The 23,165-nt window shown below is 40.2% G+C and overlaps 1 protein-coding gene across 7 annotated transcripts in view; it reads left to right on the top strand.

Annotated features, from left to right (window-relative positions):
• The window catches only part of PTPRR (protein tyrosine phosphatase receptor type R), a 287,862-nt gene that overhangs the window by 241,125 nt on the left and 23,572 nt on the right, over positions 1-23,165 (top strand). For all 7 annotated transcript variants that reach the window (XM_089308692.1, XM_008256786.5, XM_051845666.3 and 4 more), the window contains 2 exons: positions 12,872-12,951; positions 13,352-13,489. In XM_089308692.1, the coding sequence (XP_089164818.1) occupies positions 12,872-12,951; positions 13,352-13,489 (218 nt within the window). The remainder of the gene's footprint in view (positions 1-12,871; positions 12,952-13,351; positions 13,490-23,165) is intronic.

Raw genomic sequence — 23,165 nt, 5'->3', positions numbered from 1 at the left:
GGTGCAGAGCATTCTAAAAGATATTTTAAAGTACCGAGATTAAGTCTATATCTAATATTTTGTAGTATAAACAAATATTAGCAATAAATATGTTCCCATCAAAAATCACAAGATCAATGGAAAAAACTGATTATTGAGCAATATGAAATTATTAGCACACATTCATATAAAATAATAATAAATTTTATGTATATTCTTACATATAGTGAATTTATTTATAAGATATAAAGAAATCTAGCCAAAGTTACTCTGGCCATTATTTCTTATATAAAAATGTAATGTCTAGTAATGTTTTCCACTTAAATTGTTTCCTCTTTTATTATTTTAAGAATTTACCACAAGGTAGATATGCAAATACATGAACCATTTATTAAAGCCACAAGTTATACAGCAAGAAATTGTAGTCAAACTTTATTTCCTACTCCAGCGAAAACATTTAGTTTACGGCTGCTTAATCCTGTGCGATCTTTTCTTTTCTTCTAAAAATGGTGATAATAATACTACCCACAATGTTGTTGGGAGAATTAAATGACAGCATGTACAAAATGATCACAAGGTTCCAACTACTAGTAAGCCCTCAGCTAGTGTTAGTTTTAGTTCCTTTCCTATCTAATTGAAGATGAATCCATCATCAACCCCAGAACAAATTCCAGAAAAGTGGAGCACCAATTGTATAGAAAAGAGTTCACAGGAGCCTGCAGTGCCAGCCTCCCATATGGGCACTGGCTGGAGTCTCAGCTGCTCCTCTTCCAATCCAGCTCCCTGCTAATATGCCTACAAAAGCAGTAGAGGATGACCCAAGTCCTTGGGCCCTGTACCCACATGGGAGACCCGGAAGAAACTCCTGGCTGCTAGCTTGCTCAGCTCCAGCCGTACCTCTAGTAACCCTTTCAAATAAATAAAAAATAATTAAAAAAAAAAAAAAGTTCACAGTTTCAAAAGCAGCTCTCTCAGAGCCCTGTTTTCTCTTATAATTTTCAGATGTTTTTAAAAAGTGAGTTTCGGCCGGCGCCACGGCTCACTAGGCTAATCCTCTGCCTGTGGCGCTGGTACCCCGGGTTCTAGGCCCGGTTGGGGCGCCGGATTCTGTCCCAGTTGCTCCTCTTCCAGTCCAGCTCTCTGCTGTGGCCCGGGAGTACAGTGGAGGATGGCCCAAGTCCTTGGGCCCTGCACCCGCATGGGAAACCAGGAGGAAGCACCTGGCTTCGGATTGACTCAGCGTGCCGGCCACGGCGGCCATTGGAGGGTGAACCAATGGAAGGAAGACCTTTCTCTCTGTCTCTCTCTCTCACGATCCACTCTACCTGTCTCAAAAAAAAAAAAAAAAAAAAAGTGAGTTTCCATGTAACCACTATTCTCAATTGCCAAAACCAACTTTTTACATGAAGATGTTCTGACTCTCCAATACCATAGTCATTAGCCACATGTGGCAACTGAGCACTTGAAGGATCTCTAACTGAGGAATTAATTTTTTAATTTAGTTTCATTTTAATTTACTTAAATTTAATTAGCCACATGTGGATAGCGGCACCACGTTGAACAGTGCCGTCCAGGAGTCTTGTCTTCTTCCCACAATGAATTTAGAGTTGACTCTGGTCCCCTCGGTGGCGTGGCCAAGTCCCTGCCTTTCCGCTCATTTCCCACTTACCTCGGGAGAGTCGTTCTGTTCCTCTCATCCCAGGCTTCTCCAGCACTAGCAGTGACATGCTTCCCTCCATCTAATGGCTTCTCCTCTTGACTTCAAGCTTCAAATATTTATTTCTTCCTGGAAAGATGATCTTAAGCACAGAGCAGACTTTGACAGGAACTGATACGATGCCAATCAAACTGTCAGGAACCAGGTATCATTTTGTCTGTTGAATAAAATACTTGACGCTCGCCAGAAGGCATTTTAGGAAGACTATGCTGGGGAAGTTTCATGTGGTCTTTACACCAGGCCCATATATATGTTCAGAAGTGTTGTTAGGAAAAGAGAAAAAGCAAGGAGAGGAGTGGGAGAGGAGGAGGGAAAAGAGAAGCAAGAGGAAGAAGGGGGAAGGAGATAAAAGGGCAAAGCAGAAGGGGAGGGAAAATGCGCAGTGTTCAGTTATCATTTGTAATTGTTACTGATACTGACCAGATATATCATAAATGATATGCTAAAGATTTAATATATACCTCAGAAATGTGTGTTCAAAAATTATCACAGTGAATTTACCAAAATATAGACTTAAAATATAGAACATAAATAAAATTATAATTGTAGTGATGAAAATGATGGTGATGATGGTAGCTTTTTTTAATCCTTGACTTTTTGTTAGTCCAGACTAACATATTGAAAAGTTTTAGTTGACAACCTACATTTTTCCCTACTCATTCATAGGTTGTATTCTTGCTTTTTTTTTTTTAAAGTATTTGGAAACCTCTTGGAAATTACTGTAAATTACTAATTTCCAGAATAAGTTTTATTGGGCTTGGCAGGATAAGTACTTTTAAGCATTTTATAAAGTGTATTTCCCAGTAAGTCATAGGAGTTATAAAAACTGAAGAAAAATGGGCCTCTTTTCACGCCTAAGTGATTTAGGGTGTTTGTGGAAACATAATAATCAACGGGTACTGAAAGTTTCCTTGTCTCCATTGCTAAGAAAAGAAAAAAAAATCAAGAAAGTCAAAAACAGTGTTTCAACTCTTTCTGGTAGAAGTTAATTCTGATATTAACTCTCAATAAACCATTTCCCAATCTCCAAGGATACAGAAGCTAATTAAGTCCAGACCTTGCCCTCCAGGGGCTTGCTGTAACACATTGAGGACAGACAGAAATGTTCAGCACTGACATTCATGAAGATAAACACTGAACTAAAACTCAGGGAGCCCAAAGAAGTGAATTCCTAATTCTGCCTGGAAGGCCTCAGAAACATGGTATATCTTGAGCTGAGCCCTGTGGAACAATGATGGCTTTAATAGGCACAGTGGACCAAGGAAGCAATACACACAAAAGCATAGACTGCACAAGAATATGAACATTTGAGAGACTGTCCTCGGCCCATGGGCTAGGTCGTGTGGGACACTTGGGGAAGTGGCCATTGAGGAGGCTGTGGGAGCAGATGACGGAAGCTATGAGCATCCCTCTCAGCAAGGAGCTTGGACGTCATCCTCCAGGCCTGCACTGTCCACTAGACCAACCATGGGCCACATATGCCTGCGTACCTTTAAACTGACATGAATCAAAATTAAAACTCAGTTGCTCAGTCCATACTACCTACAGCTCAACAGACATAGTGGCTACAGGCAACATTTTTGGACTATACGGAGCCCATTTCCATCTTCACAGAAAGCTCTATGGGGTAGTGCTAACTCTCTGAACACTCAATATATGTAATTAATACAGTAATTATGACAAAATGAATTCAACATACAATAGATTTACATCTAATGCCTTCTCAGAAACTCACCAAGTACTTTGGCATAATGAAGACCCTGGGAAGCCTGAAGTACAAAATCAGGTTTCAGCTCTGTTTAATCCAATGTTTCCATTATGTATGTATTTGGGCACTGAATTCCTTTTCATTTTTTAACACAGCCTAATCTAAATTATCTAAATAATGTACCATATATTTCTCTATTTAAAAAAATACCTAGAAGATTGGATTTTGGATACTTTCACTATAAATAAATGTTACATGCTAAAGAAAGAAAAACAATAACAAAAAGCCATCAAGGGGCAGGCCTTAAAGCTGCCGGATGGGACTGCCACACTCCACATCAGGGAGCGGGGGTTAGAGTCCTGGGTCAGCTTCCAATTCCAGCTTCCTGCTGATGCAGACCCTGGGAGGCAGCTGGGACCCTTTAATGGAAAAGAGGCCATAAAAGAAATTGCAGGAAAACCAGAATGTTGTGTCCCAGAATCAGAGGGAAGGGAGAACTTCAAAAAAAGATATTATGGTCAACAGTTTTTGAATGCCACACAGAGGACATTAAACACACACACACACACACACACACACACACCCCATAATGGGTTCACTGCATTCACAACAAAAAGGTCGCTTGTAACTTAGCAACAACAATTTCTACGTAACACCAGGGTAGGGCACATGAGTGCCTTGGTAGCTGTGAAGCTGTAGTGGACAAGGATTGAATTGCAGACAAAGAGTAGAAAGCATGAATGTTATAAACTGTCTGAAGTTTACCTGACTAGAAATGAAAAGCAATAGAATAATTGCTAGAGAGGATGCGTAGTACTAACTTTTTTAAAAATAAGAGACCAACAAATCAATACAATAGACATGTACTGTCTACAGTGCTAGAAACTGAAAAATGCACACCCCTGCCTTCAAAAACTTCAGAGTGTACTCATTTAAAAACATTATAGGGGGACTGGTGTTGGGGTGCAGCAGGTTAAACCCCTGGCCTGAAGTGCCGGCATCCTATATGGGCACCAGTTCTAGTCTCTGCTGCTCCTCTTCCGATCCAGCTCTCTACTGTGGCCTGGGAAAGCAGGAGAAGATGGCCCAAGTCCTTGGTTCCTGCACCCATGTGAGATACCTGGAAGAAGCTCCTGGCTCCTGGCTTCAGATTGGCGCAGCTCCGGCTGTTGCAGCCATCTGGGGAGTGAACCATTGGATAGAAGACCTCTCTCTCTGTCTCTACCTCTCTCTGTAACTCTGTCTTTCAAATAAATAAAAAATAAATCTTTAAAAAAAAAATATAGGACCAGCACTGTGGTGTAGCAGGTAAAGCTACTGCCTACAATGCCAGCATTTTATATTGTCTCCAGTTCAAGTCCTGGCTGCTCCAGCTCCCTGCCAATGTGCCTGGGAAAGCAGCAGAGGATGGCCCGAGTGCTTGGGCCTCTGCACCCATGTGAGAGACCCGGAAGAGGTTCTAAATGCTTGGCTCAGTCTTGGCTGTTGCAACCATTTGGGAAGTGAACCAGCAGTTAGAAGATCTTTATCTCTCTCTCTCTCTCTCTCTCTCTCTCTCTCTTTCTCAGTAACTGTGCCTTCCAAATAGAAATAAATCTTTAAAAAAAAATTATAAAGGGATGATTTGATCTTAGCTAATCTATGTAAATATTGGGAAAAATAATAGCCGTATCTTCTATAACATTGTGGCCCACAAAGGGTCTTTCAACTTTTGATGGAATTTAGAATTTAAAACAATGTTACTAGCACTATTAAAAACATCTATCCAATATCAGGTATTTATGCTGTCTGTGAACAAACTACACAGCAGGTAATTTAAAGACAACTTCTTACAAGTAGTGAAAAGAGATTCAGAATAGACTCTAAATTTATTGTAGGGCAAGAGAGAAAGTAAATCAATGCAATATGCAGTTTAGTGCTATTCCAACTGATCCAGTGACTGCAAGTGTTCTAATGGCTTATTGTAAAGCCTGGGGACTTAATGTTACACTAAGAGGAATACCTTTCAGCATCTTATTAAAAAGTTTTCTTTTACAGACCTTGATACTTATTGGATGTGTGAACTCTAAGAAACCCTAAATTTAACATCAGAATATGCAGGAAACGTAGATGTGCAAGATACACCTACTCTATTTAATGCATACCTAGGTATGCATTACAAAAATATTTTTACAAAGAAATTAATACGTATTGTATAGTATTAAATACAACCAAAATAACAGTGGTTTCAAGGAGTTGGAAATGTATTTCTGTGTCAGTATATGCTGCCTGGTGCTACAGCAGCTTTGCCACATTATGCATCTAGACCCTTCTCTCGGCTGCTGCACCTTCCCCAGGATGTCGCCTTAATTTGCATGGCACAGCAGGACTGAGTAAGAAGTGACAGGAGGAAAGCATCACCCCTCACTGAAATCCCATGATCTGAAACTCACACACATCACTTCTCTCACACGTTACAAGTGAGATCTTAGTCACATGGCCAAAACTAATTGCAAAGGATGATAAGAAGGGACATTTTCAGCTGTGTAACCTACCAAGTTCCCTGGCAGAACCTGAGAACTTTTACTAAAGAAAGAAGATGGTGAATCCTGGAAGATTAGTGGCTCTGAACATACACATTGGAGTGTGTGTGTGTGTGTGTGTGTGTGAGCTATGCATGTTATTGTGTGTTCCAGCAGGTCACAGCCAAAATGCCAGATAGCACTGCAGGCACTTAGCAAGAGGCTGACGGGCACAGTCCAGCCAAAAGTCTCCCAGCCGAGACCCGTGCGTGCTGAGTTGGTAGAGTGTGTTCACTGCGCTGGGCCTTCTCTTTCTGCTTCTTCATTAGTCTGTAGTCTGCCAAGAATTTCAATCCAGGTGGTGGACAAAAGATGTGCAAAGAAATAAAGGGATAATTCCATTCCAAATGTTAAAGTGCGGCTCCACAGGGGTTCAAGGCCCCTTAGAGGAAACAAAGTTGAGGGACACAAAGCGGTCTACCAGAAGTCCTTTGATATTATGAAAGGCATGGTAAATTATAAGCAGAATAAAAGGCTTTACCATTAGAGGTAGATATTGTTTTGGGGAGGAACCGAAACTTGCATTGTTTGAAGGACATTCTTTCAAAAATGAATACAAAATTAGGGATAAGGTCTTTATTGGGAGTAGCTTATAGAAGTGAGGGCTGGCCGGTGCCACGGCTCAATAGGCTAATCATGCGCCTTGCGGCGCCAGCACACCAGGTTCTAGTCCTGGTCGGGGCTCCGGATTCTGTCCCGGTTGCCCCTCTTCCAGGCCAGCTCTCTGCTATGGCCCAGGAGTGCAGTGGAGGATGGCCCAAGTGCTTGGGCCCTGCACCCCATGGGAGACCAGGATAAGTACCTGGCTCCTGGCTTTGGATCAGCGCAGTGCGCCGGCCGCAGCGCACCGGCCGCAGTGGCCATTGCAGGGTGAACCAACGGCGAAAGGAAGACCTTTCTCTCTGCCCGTCTCTCTCACTGTCCACTCTGCCTGTCAAAAAAATTAAAAATAAATAAATAAAAATAGAAGTGAGGGCCAATCTGCTTCTGCTCAATTATTGCAGAACATGTAGAGACCTGATATGATTTCAAGAGATTTGGGTGCCATGGAGAGCTTTTGAATGTTTCCACCTCCTTAGGGTGCCCCCTGTCACAGGGTTCTGGGTGATAAGACTGACACTGGATGCATGTTCCAGGGATCCACTATCTGCTGTAAAGAGGGTAGTTTGCTTCAGGACCACTTGGCCTCCCTCAGGTACCTCTGTAGGTGAGTTTTCAGTAAGAGCTCAAGACCCAGATCTCAGTGTTGCCTAGCTGGTATCCCAATTCCTTGTCCACTGTCCAGTTATATCTTGACTCAGGCAGTTCTTATCTGCCCAAGCAAAGTATCTCTGTAGTTATCCTGCTTCTTTTAGGCCATCCAAAAGGACACACCAGGAACTTGTGATAAGTATTCTGTGTCAGACTGAATGAAGGTCTGCCTCTATGAACAGGATCCTTGGGTGTCACTTAGAGACATTTCTGCTGATTTCTAGAACTTACTGACATCTGGATTGCTAGAAGCATCTTGGCCTTCAGATGTCTCTAAAAAGTTTTGAGCAGAATGGGACTTTCTCTTGCCAAATCACATTCCTTACAGATCAGATCAGCTTTATCAAGTCTCAGATAGAAGCTCCTGATACAACCAACATATATATATATATATATACACACACACATATATATACATATAAATATGTATATACATATTTATATACACACATATATATATCTTTATTTCAAATATCCTTGTGACTGATGAGCAAGCTCTTGGTGTATATATTCACCATATTTCACACACACACACACACACACACACATAAGATTTGTTTCTTTGAAAGGCAGAATGACAAAGAGAAAGTGAGAAACAGAGAGAGAGATCTGCCATCCACCAGTTTACTCCTCAAATGGCCACAACAGCCACTGGGTCGGGTCAAAGCCAAGAGTGTGAAACTCCATCCAGGCCTCCCACGTGGTGACAGAGCCCCAGGCCACCTAGTCATCTTCAGCTGCTTTCCCAGGCACATTAGCAAGGAGCTGGATGGGAAGCAGAGCAACTGGGACTCCAACCAGCTCTCTGATATGGGATGTCAGTGTCTCCAGCTTCACCTGCTGTGCCACAACACCAGCCCCTCAACGTGAACTTTGGTGATGGCCTTGTTTACAGTTCTAAATTTGATAACCTGGGCTCAAATCTGTGCTTCACTTCTTACTGTGTGACCTTGGGCAGGGCAAATTACTTAAGCTCTCTATGCCTCCATAGCCTAACCTAAATAAAGAGAATATTAACAGTGCCCACTTTATAGAATTCCAGGGGGTAAGTGTGCAAAATATTGTTAGCTGCTCCATTTCTGGCATGTCTAGTATATAGTGAACACAATAAGAACAATAATGACAACTGTCACTTCAGTGTTTTGTGACTGCTTTTCATTGTTCCCCAGATATCTGTTTACTGCAATGTGAGAAATAGTCCAAAAATCATCAGCTTAATACAATAAACATTTTTCCTTTTTTAAATTTTTATTAATATAAAGATAACAGATTTCATGTATTTCAGATACAATTCTAAGATAACCATATTTCCCTCTCTTCCCCCCTCGCTCAACCCCTCTACCTTCTTTCCTTACATTTTTTCCTTTAATTTTTGCAATTTTTTTCATATTTCATATATACAGTTTTTTTTTTTTTTGACAGAGTGGACAGTGAGAGAGAGAGAGAGAGACAGAGAGAAAGGTCTTCCTTTGCCGTTGGTTCACCCTCCAATGGCCGCCGCGGCCGGTGCACTGAACTGATCCGAAACCAGGAGCCAGGTGCTTCTCCTGGACTCCCATGGGGTGCAGGGCCCAAGTACTTGGGCCATCCTCCACTGTACTCCAGGGCGATAGCAAAGAGCTGGCCTGGAAGAGGGGCAACCGGGACAGAATCCGGCGCCCCGACCAGGATTAGAACCCGGTGTGCCAGCGCTGCAAGGCGGAGGATTACCCTATTGAGCTGCGGCACCAGCCCATATATACAGTTTTAAGAACATAGTGATACTCCCCACCATATCCTTCCTCCCTCCCTCACACACTCTCTCCTCCGTCTTGTCTTATTTTCCCTTTAATTTTTACAGTGACGTATTTTCAATTGTCTTTACAATCACAACTTTAACCCTCCATCAGATAAAGAATTCAGCAAGTGATGAGTAGAAAAACCACTGTTCCTGAAGAGTATAGACAAGGGCTGTAAACAATAATGAAATCCCAAAATGTCAATTTCACTCATATATATTACATTTTTGGTACTCTGGATATTAGTTATCACAAGTCAGAGAAAACATATGATATCAAATAGAAGAAGACACAAAAAAATGGAAAAATCTTCCATGTTCCTGGATTGGAAAAATTAATGTCATCAAAATGTCCATACTACGCAAAGCAATTTACAGATTCAAAGCTCTCCCAATCAAAATACCAAATATATTCTTCTCAAATCTGGAAAAACTGACTCAAAATTTATATGGAAACACAAAAAGCCCTGATTAGTTAAAGCAATCCTAAACAATAAAAATAAAGTTGGAGGCATCATAATACCTGATTTCAAGACCTATCACAGGGCAGTTACAATCAAAACAGCTTGGTTCTGGCAAAAGAATAGACATATTGACCAAGCGAACAGATTCAGACCCCAGAATTAATTTATGCATCTACAACCAACCAATCTGACAAGCAAGCTAAAATCACTCCGTGGAGAAAGAGGTCTTGTCAACAAATGTTGCTGGGAAAATTGGATAAATAGGATCAGAGTTGCTGAACTCAAGAGGCTTCCATAATAAGAGCCTCAGGTGATTACTGACCTCATAAATAAGTGTCAATTGTTAAATCAATGGGAGTCACTGCACCTGCTCCCCATGTAGGACCTCTGTCCTTAATGTGTTGTACTATGAGAATTAATGGTAAAACTACTACTCAAACAATTCTCTATACTTTGGGTGTCTTTGTGGGTGCAGTCTGTTGAAATCTTTACTTAGTATATACTAAGTTGATCTTCTGTATATAAAGATAATTGAAAATGAATCTTGATGAAGAATGGGAAAGAGAGGGAGTGTGAGATGGGATTGTTGCGGGTGGTAGGAAGGTTATGGAGGGGAAGCTGCTATAATTCAAAAGTTGTACTTTGGAAATTTATATTTATTAAATAAAAGTTGAAAAGAAAAAAAAAGTATAAACCAAGACCCTACCTTATACCCTATGTAAAAATCAATTCACAGTGGATCAAGGATCTAAATCTAAGACCTGAAACCATCAAATTACTAAAGAGAAACATAAAAAGAAACAATCTAAGGCACTGGTATAGTCAAAGACTTCTTGGATAGGACCCCAGAAGCACAGGCAATAAAAGCAAAAATAGACAAATGGCATTACATCAAGCAAAGAAGCTTCTGCACAGCAAAGGAAACAGTGGATGTTAGGGCCCCCTGGGGAGGAACTGAGGCCTCTGGACGCTAGCCATGTGAGCAAGCCTTCATAGAAGAGATCTTCCAGTGCTAGTTAAAACTCTACCAGTGACAGCCCTGGCCAGCTTCTCAACTGAAATATCATGAAAGAACCTGAGCAACTGCCACTCAACAAAGTAAAGAGGCAACTGACAGAACGAGAGAAAATACTTTCAAATTATACATCTGATAAAAGATTAATAACCAGAGCATAGAAGGAGCACAAGAATCTCAACAACAAAACAAGCAATCCATTTAAGAAACAGGATAAGGATATGAACAGGCATTTTTCAAAGGATGAAATATAAATGGCCAAAAGACACATGGAAAGATGCTCAGAATCTCCAGCCATTAGGAAAATGCAAATAAAAACCACAATAAGGTTTCACCTCACCCAAGTTAGAATGGCTTTTATACAGAAATCAATAAACAACAAATGCTGGCAGGTATGTAGGGAAAAAGGTATTCTAATCCACTGTTGATGGGAATGTAAACTAATATAGCCACTGTAGGAGACAGTATGGAGCTACCTCAGAAATCTGATCATAGACCTACCATATGACCCAGCCATCCCACTCCTGGGAATTTAACCAAGGGAAATGAAATCAGCATAGTTCCTCACCATGAGGCCCTTTCCTCCACTGCTTGAGTACCCTGTAGATATGGCAGTAGCTTCCACTAGAGCAAACAGCCTAAAAGGGAGAGCAAGGAGGGAATTCTGATGCCTTATACAGCCTAGTCACAAACCATCCCTTCTGCCATATTCTACTCATTAGAAGTCGTTATTTCCTGCCCACACTCAAGGTGGGGGGACTATTCTCAACCTTCTTTAAGAAGGTATGTCAAAGAATTTGTTGCTTTATTTTTTTGCACCTTCTGTCCTTATTACTGGTTAGTCATTTTTCTGAAACTAATTAAGGCTTTTATTATCTTTAATATCAATAATGAAAGAGTACCTCAAAAAATTATGGAAAATGTAATAAAAAGTTTATTGTAATGCAAATAGTTGGGTCTTGTTACCAATATGGAAGACCTGAATTGAGTTTCAAAATACCAAGCATTTGAGGAATGAACCAATATAAAAGAGCAGTGCTCTCGTACTCACTTGCTTACTCTCTATATCAAATTAATTTTTAAAATACCGGTTATGCTAAGTTCTTTTAGCTTTTTAAGTATCTCCAACTCTCATTCACATGCTTGAGGGCTCTTTAAGAAGTTCATAGGAATGTATATATGAAAAATCTATATATGGATTTCAAAAATATTTTTGCAGCAAAATAAATTTATCTTCTAATTCCACTTGGACACAAACTTCTTGAGGTACCTCTATATCTTATTTAACTTTCTTCCTCTGGTGCTCTGACCTCACCTCCTCTTTGATTTTCTCACTTGGCCTGGAACTATAAAAATGGTGACTGGTGACTTATTATAAGTTCTGGGACTAGGAGAATGGGTGTTTCTTTGCTGCACCTCTGTCTTTACTCCACCTGTCACTGAGAAAGGATTCTGAAAGGCATTTAATTGTCTGTCGCTTGAGAAGGAAACTAAAGATATAGTATGTTGTATGTGATTGCCAGCTTATGTGTGCATCTTAGCAGTAGAAAAGCAGCATAGCTTAGGGGCTAAAGATTTCTCTAGGGTTAGGCAACATGGATTCAACTCCATTACTTAGTTCCTGGCAGTATACTCTTGGACAGATTATGTAACCTCTCTGTTTCTTGTTTGAAAAATGGAGAAGGAATGCCCATTATTTTACATACCCTTCCTAAAGGCTTATGAAGATCAAATGACATAATATGTGTAAAGCCAGAGTGTGACATCTAATAGGCAATTAGTTATTTTATGAACAGACTGAGAACTCACTGAAATGAATTGTATTTTTCTTTGCACTCTCTCTGTTTCCCTGGTTGGTGCCACCTTTTCCTCCAGTCCTGACAGCACAGTGTCAGGCACATAATGAATTGTTCACCTTGAGAGATCAAGGATCTGGCCAGGACACGAGCTGGCAAGGCCAGGCCAGGCCTGGAAGTGTACATGAAATGAAAGAAGGTAATAACATAGGAAGAAATGGGAGGACAGAGGAGCAATGGGATTGGGGAAACCTGGTGCACATTCCAAATCCAAGAAAGAAGAGAAAGTGAGCAAGTGAACAATAAGGTCAAGAATCAGAGAGCTCCATGAGAAATGGCATTCGTAGAAACTCATTATCTAAAGCTTGTGAGTGATATTGGTATCAGGAACAAGTATCAAGATGGGGTACACATTTCCTTCAATAAATGCAGGTGGGTCAGGAGGTGGACATACACACACACACACACACACACACACACACACACACCAGAGATGAACATTAGTCTGAATTAACAATGCACTCCTTACTGATCATTAGTGTTATGGGGAACTTTAAAATGAGTCCATCTATTTAATGCATTCTTTCTTGTTTTCTTCATTAGATCCCCTCAGCAGAGTATGTTTAAGACCCAAAAATGTAACTGACTCATTGAGCACCTATATTAATGCTAATTATATTAGGGTAAGTAAATAAATATAAATTTCTTCCTGATGAGCATGTCAGCTTACTATTTGGAATTTTTTTTTTAGAGTAGATTAAGTTTGATTTAACTTGTTCACTGGAGGTTTGTTGTTGTTGTCATTGTCACACTCAACACTAGTGGTGAGTCCACCCTTAATATGAGTCTATGGCCCTACACAGATGCTCTGATGAGGACTGAGCATTAACTACCTCCTACCATAGGCTGTACTTGACTCACTGGAAAGAAGAACCATGTGAACTTGGGGCTACAGTCAGTGAACCTGACACTGACTGTTGCTATCAGGGAGCTCGGTTTTTTGCGCTAAAGATCTTTTCCCTACACATTCACTGCACGGAATGAACTTAAAGCCAATATTTTTTGTCTCTTTACTTCAACCAGGGCTACAGTGGCAAGGAGAAAGCATTTATTGCCACACAGGGCCCCATGATCAACACTGTGAATGACTTCTGGCAGATGATTTGGCAGGAAGACAGCCCAGTGATTGTTATGATCACCAAACTCAAAGAAAAAAATGAGGTATGATCTTCAGTCAAGTTCTAAATATTACCCATGTCCTATTACTATAGAAGAGATGTTATATAAGGAAAATCACCATGTACATATAACTGATTTGTTTAAATGGAAGCTTTTGGACATTTAAAGACTTGATCCTTTTACATTTCCTAATAATGAAAATTGATATTATCCTATGAATGGCAACTTCTTTTAGACAAGTCAGTATACCTGGTAGATACATACCTCATTTGTATCTACATGTCTCAGTAAGAAAATGAGGGGCCATGAATTTCAGCCTAATTTATTCCCAGAGAAGTAAAAAATCATTCATCATATCCAAAGGAATTTTTGAGCATCTACTACATGACAGATGTCATTCTGGTTGTTGGAGATAAATATATTAGTAAATAAGACATACCAAAATCCCTGCCCTTGGCATATCTTAGCTCTTTAGTGGGGGAAGATAAATAGCAAGAAATAAGCATAGTAAATTCATAGATAATGTAGTCTATTAGAGGGGATACATGCCATAGGGGGAAACAGTAGACTAGGACAAGTGCATTAAATATGCTGGCCTAGAGACAGAGGCTGGGGGAGAAAGAGTTGACTGTGCCATTAAATAGGGTGGCCACGGTGAACCACATTTAAACAAAGTGAGATCTGGAGAGGAAAAGGGAGGAAGTTATAATAACCAAGCAACTCTTTCAATATTTTCATAATAAGAAACTCAATAAAGAGACAAAAATCAGATTCCATTTCCATATTAGTAGTCTTTGCTAAGGATCAAGCTTTCACAATACTTATTCTGTATTTTGCATCAGTAAAATAAAAGTGTGTAACTACTAAAGTTTGCCATCCTACCCACTGCTTATGTTTTAGTGCATCTTATTGGGATAATTTAGAGTCTGACTTCAGCATTTTAGCATTTATGTTTTTTTCTTGTCAAAATTACTACATGAGGCTTTTACCAGATCCACAAGACTTCGGAAACCCTGAGCTTTCCCTGTGTCTTTCTGTGAGTTATAAGCACTGAGTATAGTATAATCTTGCTCTTAATTAGATAGAATTAAGCCTGATAGAACCCATGCTAACCGGAAAGCAATTTGTAAGTTTTTCAAACTTTGCCCTTTTTTGTTTCCATTTCGGCTGCAACAGATGAAATGTGTTTTTCTGAAATTTAATTTTGGAACCCAAGTCTGTTTGTGGCCAACAGATGAAGTTGCATTCTTAATTCACTGTGTAGCGTACTAATAAGTGCATTTCTGTGAATCTGATCTATAAAGCTGGAGGTGGCGCAGCCACTAGTACTCTTCAGTTGTTTCACACCCAGCGCCATTCTGTCAACACATCAAGACTGTGACAATTCCTGCACAGCTGTTTGACATATATGACATTTTACCTTTACAGTGGGAGAGACTGTTCAAGTTTACAAGCTGTGTTCTCTGTGTACATACATGTCTGCATGCGTGTGTAGAACTTATGTAACATGGCAGACTCTGGAGCCTGGGATAAACTCCCACTACAAAGTCAGTTCCAGTGGATCAAATAAAAAATAGCACCCATAGCAGAGCTTGGGCGAAAAGTGAAAGAAATTCCAGTGGACAAAATGGAGTAAAATGTGTAAATCCAGAGAATAATACCTTACTTGTGTTGTAATGCCCAAGTAAGCAACAGAGACAAAATCAGGGCTTGCAGGAGCCAGGAGTTACAAATGAGACTTTACATAAAGTGAGCACCAGCAAGGGCTACACCTTCAGTGTAAAGGTTGACCATAAAAATGAATCTGCTAGGGGCAGATTTGAGACTACTCGGTGGATACCTGCTTCCTACATTGGAGTATCTGGATTGGAACCCAGTTCTGGCTCCTGTATCTAGCTTCCTCCTAATTCAGCCCCTAGAAGGCAGCACTAATGTCTCAAGTAGTTGGGTTCCGGCCACCCCATGGGAGACCTGGGTTGATTTGCTAGCTGCAGCCCCAATCAGGTCATTACAGGCATTTGGGAAGTGAACCAGGTGATGGGAGTGGGCTCTTGCATTCTCTCTCTCTCTCTCTCTCTCTCTCTCTCTCTCTCTCTCTCTCTCTTTTTGTGTGTGTCTCCCTGTCTTTCTCTGCATTTTTCTGCCTCTCAAATCATAAATTTAAATAACTAGTCTGCCTGTCAAAATAAGACTATAACTAGAAGTCAATCTAAGTTTGACTTTCATGTGGCTTAAAGAAAAATACTGTTGATTATTTAAAGCCAAGAAATTTCAGAATTCAAAAACCAGAAAATACCAGATAGAGTAATGAAATAATAGCATGTTGGTTTCATTTTTTTTACTTTTTGTAGAAATAAAGGCAAAACCTTTCTAGATGCATCACTCTCAGCATATACCTGATAGAATTGCCACAGAAAAACTCTGCCAAGTGTAATCTCACAGTTGAAATTATAAGACACACAGGTAAATAAAATACCATAAGGAAAAATCAGAAGAAGCAACAAGTAGAACTAGATCTACAAGAAATTAAACTAATAAAATTACAAATATTATAAATAGAGGCTTTTAAAATAATTGAGCACATAAAACAAAATAAATAATTTGGCAAACAAAGAAATATGTTACTATTTAAAAAGACACAAAAGATTTTCAAATAATCAAAAAAAAAACAACAAAAATAGATGTTAAAGTAACAGGCTTTTAAGGCTGGAATTTAGACAAGTTTATAAGGCTAGAAATAACTGAATAAGTAAGTCATGAATCAGAATACATAGTTTTAAAAATTACCTAGAAAATCAAAATGATCAAAAAAATAAAAGCTATGGTGGAAAGGAGGTGGGGAGGAAAGGAGAAATATCACTATGTTCTTAGAATTGTATCTACAAATCACACTGCAGCTTTTAAAAACTAGTTAACAATTTTGAAAGTATGAAAAAACAAAATTAAAGCTAAAGAGACATAGAATTTCCACCAAAAAATACATAAAAGACATAAAAGTACATAAAAATACATAAAAGTATTTAGATGTCCTACAATGGTTTATGGTATTTTAGAGGAAGAAAGAATTGAAAGAGGTATTGAATGAAGAAGATTTACAGTAGGAAAAAATAACTCAGTTGTTGGAAGCAGTAAACAAAGTATAATTCATCTTAGAACAACCTGAACTCTGTTCTCAGTGCTTCTTTCCTCCTAGGGGAATTACCCTCTTGAGATTTGTCTAAATGAAGGAGATCAAATCTGTGAGCAACAAAATTTCTTCTCATTTATTATAATATGAAAATCGATTTTTCAGTTCCATTTATTCATTTTTGGTTCATTCTCTTTTTATAAAAAGTGAGAGTATCGGATTATTAAATAAAAGATGGCAATCAATCCTTTTTTATTTATTAGAAAGTAGAAAGGTTCATGAAAGCATAAAGCCTGGGAACTTGTAAAGATAACACCACCTACGTTTTTTTTTTTTAGAGGAAATGATTTTTGTCTATTCCAAACAATGACGCTTAACACAATTGAAAGTTGGCACATTTTTGATAAACAGCATTTTCCTGGTAGTGTGAAGTCTACTGTGTATTTCTTTTAAACCAAACTTGTCACTATCATTTTGATCTGTAAAATATCAAAGCTCCTCAGTAGTATGACGTATATTTACATCTTGGAGAGTCAAGGCAGAATGGAATTTTTTTTTCATTGAAAGAGTAATGAACAATAAAAAGAGTCAACATTTTTATCACAGTATTTGTGACTATGACTAGCTCCAGGAAGAAACAAGCAACACATCATACACAGAAGTCATAAAACATATTGTGTTTGACGGTGATGTCCCCAAAATATGTATATCAGAGGTTTTAAAAGACTGGAAGCTAAGACAGATGAAATAAATAAGTCAGCATAAGAAAACACTGTGCCAATTTGAACAATATAGCCTAAGAGCAAAACAGAAACCTCAACTATCCTTTCATGTAGGAATTATTTTTAAAAATCACTTTCTTATTAGTGGATACTTAGATTGTTTCTGGTTTTCTGTCCTCATCTCTGATTAGTTCCTGAAGACCACTTTCTAGAAGTGAAATGACCTGGTTAAATGATGTGAACTTTGGAAACAACATGGTCCCTGTGTGTTCTCTAGATACCTGTCTAATTGCACCATCACTTTCAGAATCAGGAATTCTCCAGCTAACCTAAATGACATTCAGTGCATATTTCCTTCTGAGACAGTAGCTCATGTTGCATTTGATTTTGTATAGGATTTATTCAATTGACAAATATTTATCACAATCTACTACCAAGCATTAGTGTAGATACTTGAATTGTGTCTTTATTGACAAAACCAACAAAGATTCCTCCCATCATAGAGTTTACAATCGAAAAGGGGGAGACACAATGAATAACTATTATATATAGTTATATACAGTGATGTCAGCATTCTATATATCTGTTATTTACTGCATATCATATCACTGATTTTTCTATAGAAAAAAGAAAACATAGGGTAAAAGAAATGGGGGGGCAGTTTGCAATATCAAATCAGATGGTGACTGTGGGCTTCCTAATCAAAACAGATGAGGGAGTGAGATCTGGCGCAAGGCAGAAGAAACAGTGACAACACCCTGAGACTCCTGGCATGTTTGAGGAAGGGCAAGGAGGCCAGCTGGCTGAAGTTAAACTTGCAAAGGGGAGAGTGGTAGAAGATGACTTCAAAGACATAACTGTTGCTTGGAAATAATTTACTGAGGCAGATCGGATACCAGGGCAAACATCACATGGTTTAGTATCAGAGCTAAAGTTGAATTTCTGGTCCTGTCTCAATCTGACCTTCTGTAAAATGGGAAAATATAATTTCGTACCTTGCAAAGATGTTGAAAGGGATCAACATAATTTACATATGGGTAACTGTATATTGGGATGTGCTATGCTAATATTAGTTACTATTGCTAATAGCCTAACACAAATATTTTTAAATTTATAGATAACAGCCTGAAAGAATCTTACAAATGCAAAAGATGACAAGTAATGACCTCATTAAGTCAGTTTACAGCTACTCTAGGTGTTTTTGCTTAATTAAATACATCCCAAGAAAGTCTTGCTATTTAGATATTGACTAAATATGACCCATGTCTGCTTTAAGTTTCACAAAATCTGATGTGCATTTAAATGGAAAATTTGGCTACTCCATATATAATAAATACGTTTTAAAATAAAGTGGGTCTTTCACACTTTATATCTGAAGAGAAAATGAATTTTCTAATAACATAATAAGAACAAAACATTAATTGTACTCTGTTATATTTTAAATGCATAAAAAATGAAAATACATGGGGCTGGCACTGTGGCTTAGCAGGTAAGGCCAGCACATACATATTCTCATTGTTTGTAATTAGCTAACAATGGCATTCAAGTTAAGTAATCTAGAAGCTTCATCAAATATACATAGAAAACCTAGAAACTGGGCTCTTTGATCTTTCAAATAACTAGTTTTTCCTGAGCATTAACAATGTGCTTAGAAATTAAACCTTACAGTAAGCATATTTGTAAACCACACTAAGAATGAGAACACTGAGGCCCAAGGAACCTAAGGAACATGCCGAGGTCTTAGAGCTGACTTCCAGGGCAGGGGGTAAGGGAATAAGCTATAGTGCAAGAAGCGACTATGCCTGGAGAATGGTGTGTATGATTGCTTATGGTCAAGGTTTCGATCTCTAACCATTCCCTTTAGGAAGGAAAGAGGAGATGGATGGATACTTTAGAACTGATTTAAAGAAAAAAAAATTGGGAATCTGCTTGTTCTGAATAATGGACAATTTGGAAGTGTTTGGAGTGAGACTATGATGGGAAAGTCACATTCAAATTGGATATCAGTGTGGAGTGGAGAAGAGGATTCGTGCTTTGTAGTAAGGATGAAAAGAGCAAACCAAATCTGATAACAAGAAAGTTTGTCCAAACATGGTCAGGAGGGTCATGTAGGGGCCAGCCCAGTGTGAAGACAGTGGGGACCCATTGCTATATTCAACTTTCGTGGCAGAATAGAATCAAACATTATTTGATGTTGTCGGTGGTGTCAGCGGGCAACAGGGTTCAGGGGCATAAACTGGACTTATCAGAGAAATTGGGATCCTATGCAAGACTCAGCTTACCAAAACACAAAATGGAATCCATTCAGTGCAGGGAACAAAGAGACTGAAGACACCATAATATCAGCAGCAAGACTGCCTGGTCTCTGACATTGCACTCATCATGGCAATGAAAACACAGCTCACCCTCACTCTGTCCAGCAACCCCAGGCAGCCTAATCCCATTGCATCTCTGACCTGGGATTTGACAGCTCTGTTGTCCAAGCCATTAAGGATGATGGGAGGGTCGGCGCCACGGCTCAACAGGCTAATCCTCCACCTAGCGGCACCGGCACACCGGGTTCTAGTCCCAGTCAGGGCGCCGGATTCTGTCCCGGTTGCCCCTCTTCCAGGCCAGCTCTCTGCTATGGCCCGGGAGTACAGTGGAGGATGGCCCAAGTGCTTGGGCCCTGACCCCATGGGAAACCAGCATAAGTACCTGGCTCCTGCCATCAGATCAGCGCGGTGCGCCTGCCACAGCGCACCAGCCGGAGCGGCCATTGGAGGGTGAACCAATGGCAAAGGATGACCTTTCTCTCTGTCTGTCTCTCTCTCTCTCACTGTCCACTCTGCCTGTCAAAAAAAAAAAAAAAGGATGATGGGAAACTCTGAGGCTGATAATGCCCTTGGGGGCCAGGGAACTCCCTGTCTGCCCTCTGATGGTAACATCACTGAGTCGGCCAAAATAAGCTGACGACAGGCAGATTCCCAGGGATATGGCATACAAACATACGCCGTGCACGGAAGCATCGCAAGAGTGGAAAGTGAGTGCCTGAAAACTCAAGGAGATTTAGACGCTTGGATGGAAATGGGCTACAGGCAGCTCTGGAGAAAGAGAACATGATTTTTAGGAGACATGAGTGGCCCTGACAGACAGACAATAGCACTGGGCAAGGTTCCTCTGGGCTCTGGGTGTGGCGTCAACTGTAGTCTTCTTTCCGGAGAATTAATCTCCCCATTTGAGGAGATTATGGGGAGGAGGCTTATCACAGGCCCATGGCTTCTGCAAGAACTTCCCGTAGTCAGATATGGGAACTTCAAAAAAAGCCCATCCCTGTGCTCTGGGAGAGACTGAAGGGCCAGAGACAGGGAGTTGGGGGCTGGGTAGAAGGCAGACTTTGCGCCCGGGGCTGCTTCTGGGGCTCCTCCACCCCCAGAGTTCAGACTGCTCAATATGCCAAAGCACTGTACTTTGGGTGGTTGTTCTCTGAGCCCAGCATACCCTATTATTTCCTTGATTTATGTCATAGTGAATTAAAGTACTAGGCTTCAATAAGGAGTACAGTGGCCATAAAAGGCTTTGGTATAGGTACAACTTGGGGAACACATAACTCAACAGGTGGTAACCGAAGGGTCGGGCTGAGTTAGAGAGTGGACCAAGGACACACAGTGTTTCTTCAGCCTCAGCACATTTTACAGAGAAGAAGAGGTGTTGCTCAATGCTGTCATTGAGCAGGATTGGTTAAGTCAGTGTGAAAATCAAAGGTGGACAGCTGGATTCAGAAAGTGGTATTTTCTCAGAGCATCCTAGCTCCCGAGAGAATTTTCTCAAAGACCACAGCACCACCACCAAAGCAGCTGAACCTCAGTTTCTACAGCTATAAAATGATTTTTAAATCTTATTATTTTGGAGCTGGCACTGAGACGAAGAAGGTTAGGCTGCTGCTTGCAATGCCAGTATCTCATATGGATGCCGGTTCAAGTCTCAGCTGTTCTACTTCTGATCCAGTCCCTTACTAATGCACCAGGGAAAGCAGTTGAGCCCCGGTACTTGGCTCCTGCACCCAAATGGGAGACCTGGAAAAGGCTCCTGACTCCTGGCACTGGCCTAGCCACAGTTATTGAGGCCATTTGGGGAATGAACCAGAAATGGAAGATCTCTCTCTCGCTCGCTCTTCTACTCTCTCCCTCTCTCTCTCTCTGCCTTTCAAATAAATTTTTTTTTTATTTTTTATTTATTTGACAGGCAGAGTTATAGACAGAGAAAGAGAGACAGAGAGAAAGGTCTTCCTTCCGGTGGTTCACTCCCCAAATGGCCACTACAGCTGGCGCTGCGCCAATCCAAAGCCAGGAGCCAGGTACTTCTTCCTGGTCTCCTATGCGGGTGCAGGGCCCAAGCACTTGGGCCATCCTCCACTGCCATCCCGGGCCACAGCAGAGAGCTGGACTGGAAGAAGAGCAACTGGGAATAGAACCGGCAGCCATATGGGATGCCGGTGCTGCAGGCGGAGGATTAACCAAGTGAGCCATGGCACCAGCCCCTCAAAGAAATATTTTTTAAAAAATAAATAAATAATATTTCCTAGTACTCACTATTTACCTCAAAGGATTATGAAAGATATTAAATGGTATTATGTTGGGAGTGTTTTTAATATTAAATCACTATGCATATGAAAGCAATATTTAGCTGAAGTTATAACATTAAGTATAACCACAATAATAATGCTTTTAGATAATCTGACCCATTCAATCCTTCTCTTACAAGTTAATAGAACGCAAATAAAATGGAACGCCTTCTTTTGGTTTATGTAGAACCGCTTTCCACATTAGAGTGGCTTGATTTTTCTCATAGAACAAAATTTTAAATATACAGGATCTAAAAAGTAAGCTAAAAATAAATATTTTGTTTCCAGGTAACTAAACTACCAGCTAGACCTTCTTCTAACCCTAACATGGTGAGGATAAGAGGGAAGAATCCAAGCAGGGGAAGGGGATCAGCAAAACATGAGTTTGCATTGCTTTGTATCACATTCTGCTTTTTGCTATAAACCAGTGATTCCTAAGAGTTGGTTCATGTCCAGCTATATGAAATCAGAGGTGACCCCATAAAATGTATATAAAAATGAGGCCCCTTAAAGATCCCCAGAAGTGCTATCTGGGGTGCCATGCAATTTCACCATATGCTTACTAATAAATCCCCAATATTAATAAGCCCAAGAGGGGTCTTGCCTAATATTTAGAGAAGAATTGTAAATACCCGCACAGATAAACGAGGCAGCATGGTATGTTTTAAGCCTTTATTTAGTGAGAAAGATGCATAGGAGAGCGAGAGCTTCATTAAGAGAGAGAGGTAAATCTGGGTTCATAACGAGCACCGGGAACCAGCTACATGGAGGAGCATCTAGGCCAGGAAGCCTGGAGCACATGGCCCAAAGGCCACGCGCCCTGGAGGTGCAGGGCTATAGCAAGCCCCCTCCTGGCAAGAGGCCAAGGAAGAAGAGAAGGGCTGGGACACACTGTGTTCCGGGCTTTTAACCCACTTCCAAAGGGGAGTGTTTAATTAAGCTGATTGGATGGTGGGCACCCAGGTGTGGCCAGGTAGGGGCATGAGGTCACACAGGGGCGTGGTGAAGACATGGTCTTCCAGCTGACAAACCTAATGGATTTTAACCTCTATGCCTGCCTACTTCATTTTCAGTTAGGATTTGATAAATATTTGCTTACACAAGAGGCAAATAATCCTCTTTGAAACCTTGTTTTCCCCTAAATTACGTATTCTTAGAATTAATAATTTTGCTGAAAGTATCAGCCTAGTTAGCAGAAGAAAAGTAACAATTTGGGGTTAGAATCTGCTAGATAGAGTGTTATTTTTAATTACCTACGATTAATGT

This window comes from Oryctolagus cuniculus, chromosome 11 (genome assembly GCF_051225735.1).
Source record: "Oryctolagus cuniculus isolate XC-2025 breed Fujian yellow rabbit chromosome 11, ASM5122573v1, whole genome shotgun sequence".
In the NCBI taxonomy this organism is placed as follows: domain Eukaryota; kingdom Metazoa; phylum Chordata; class Mammalia; order Lagomorpha; family Leporidae; genus Oryctolagus; species Oryctolagus cuniculus.
This window is presented reverse-complemented; position numbering and strand designations above follow the sequence as displayed.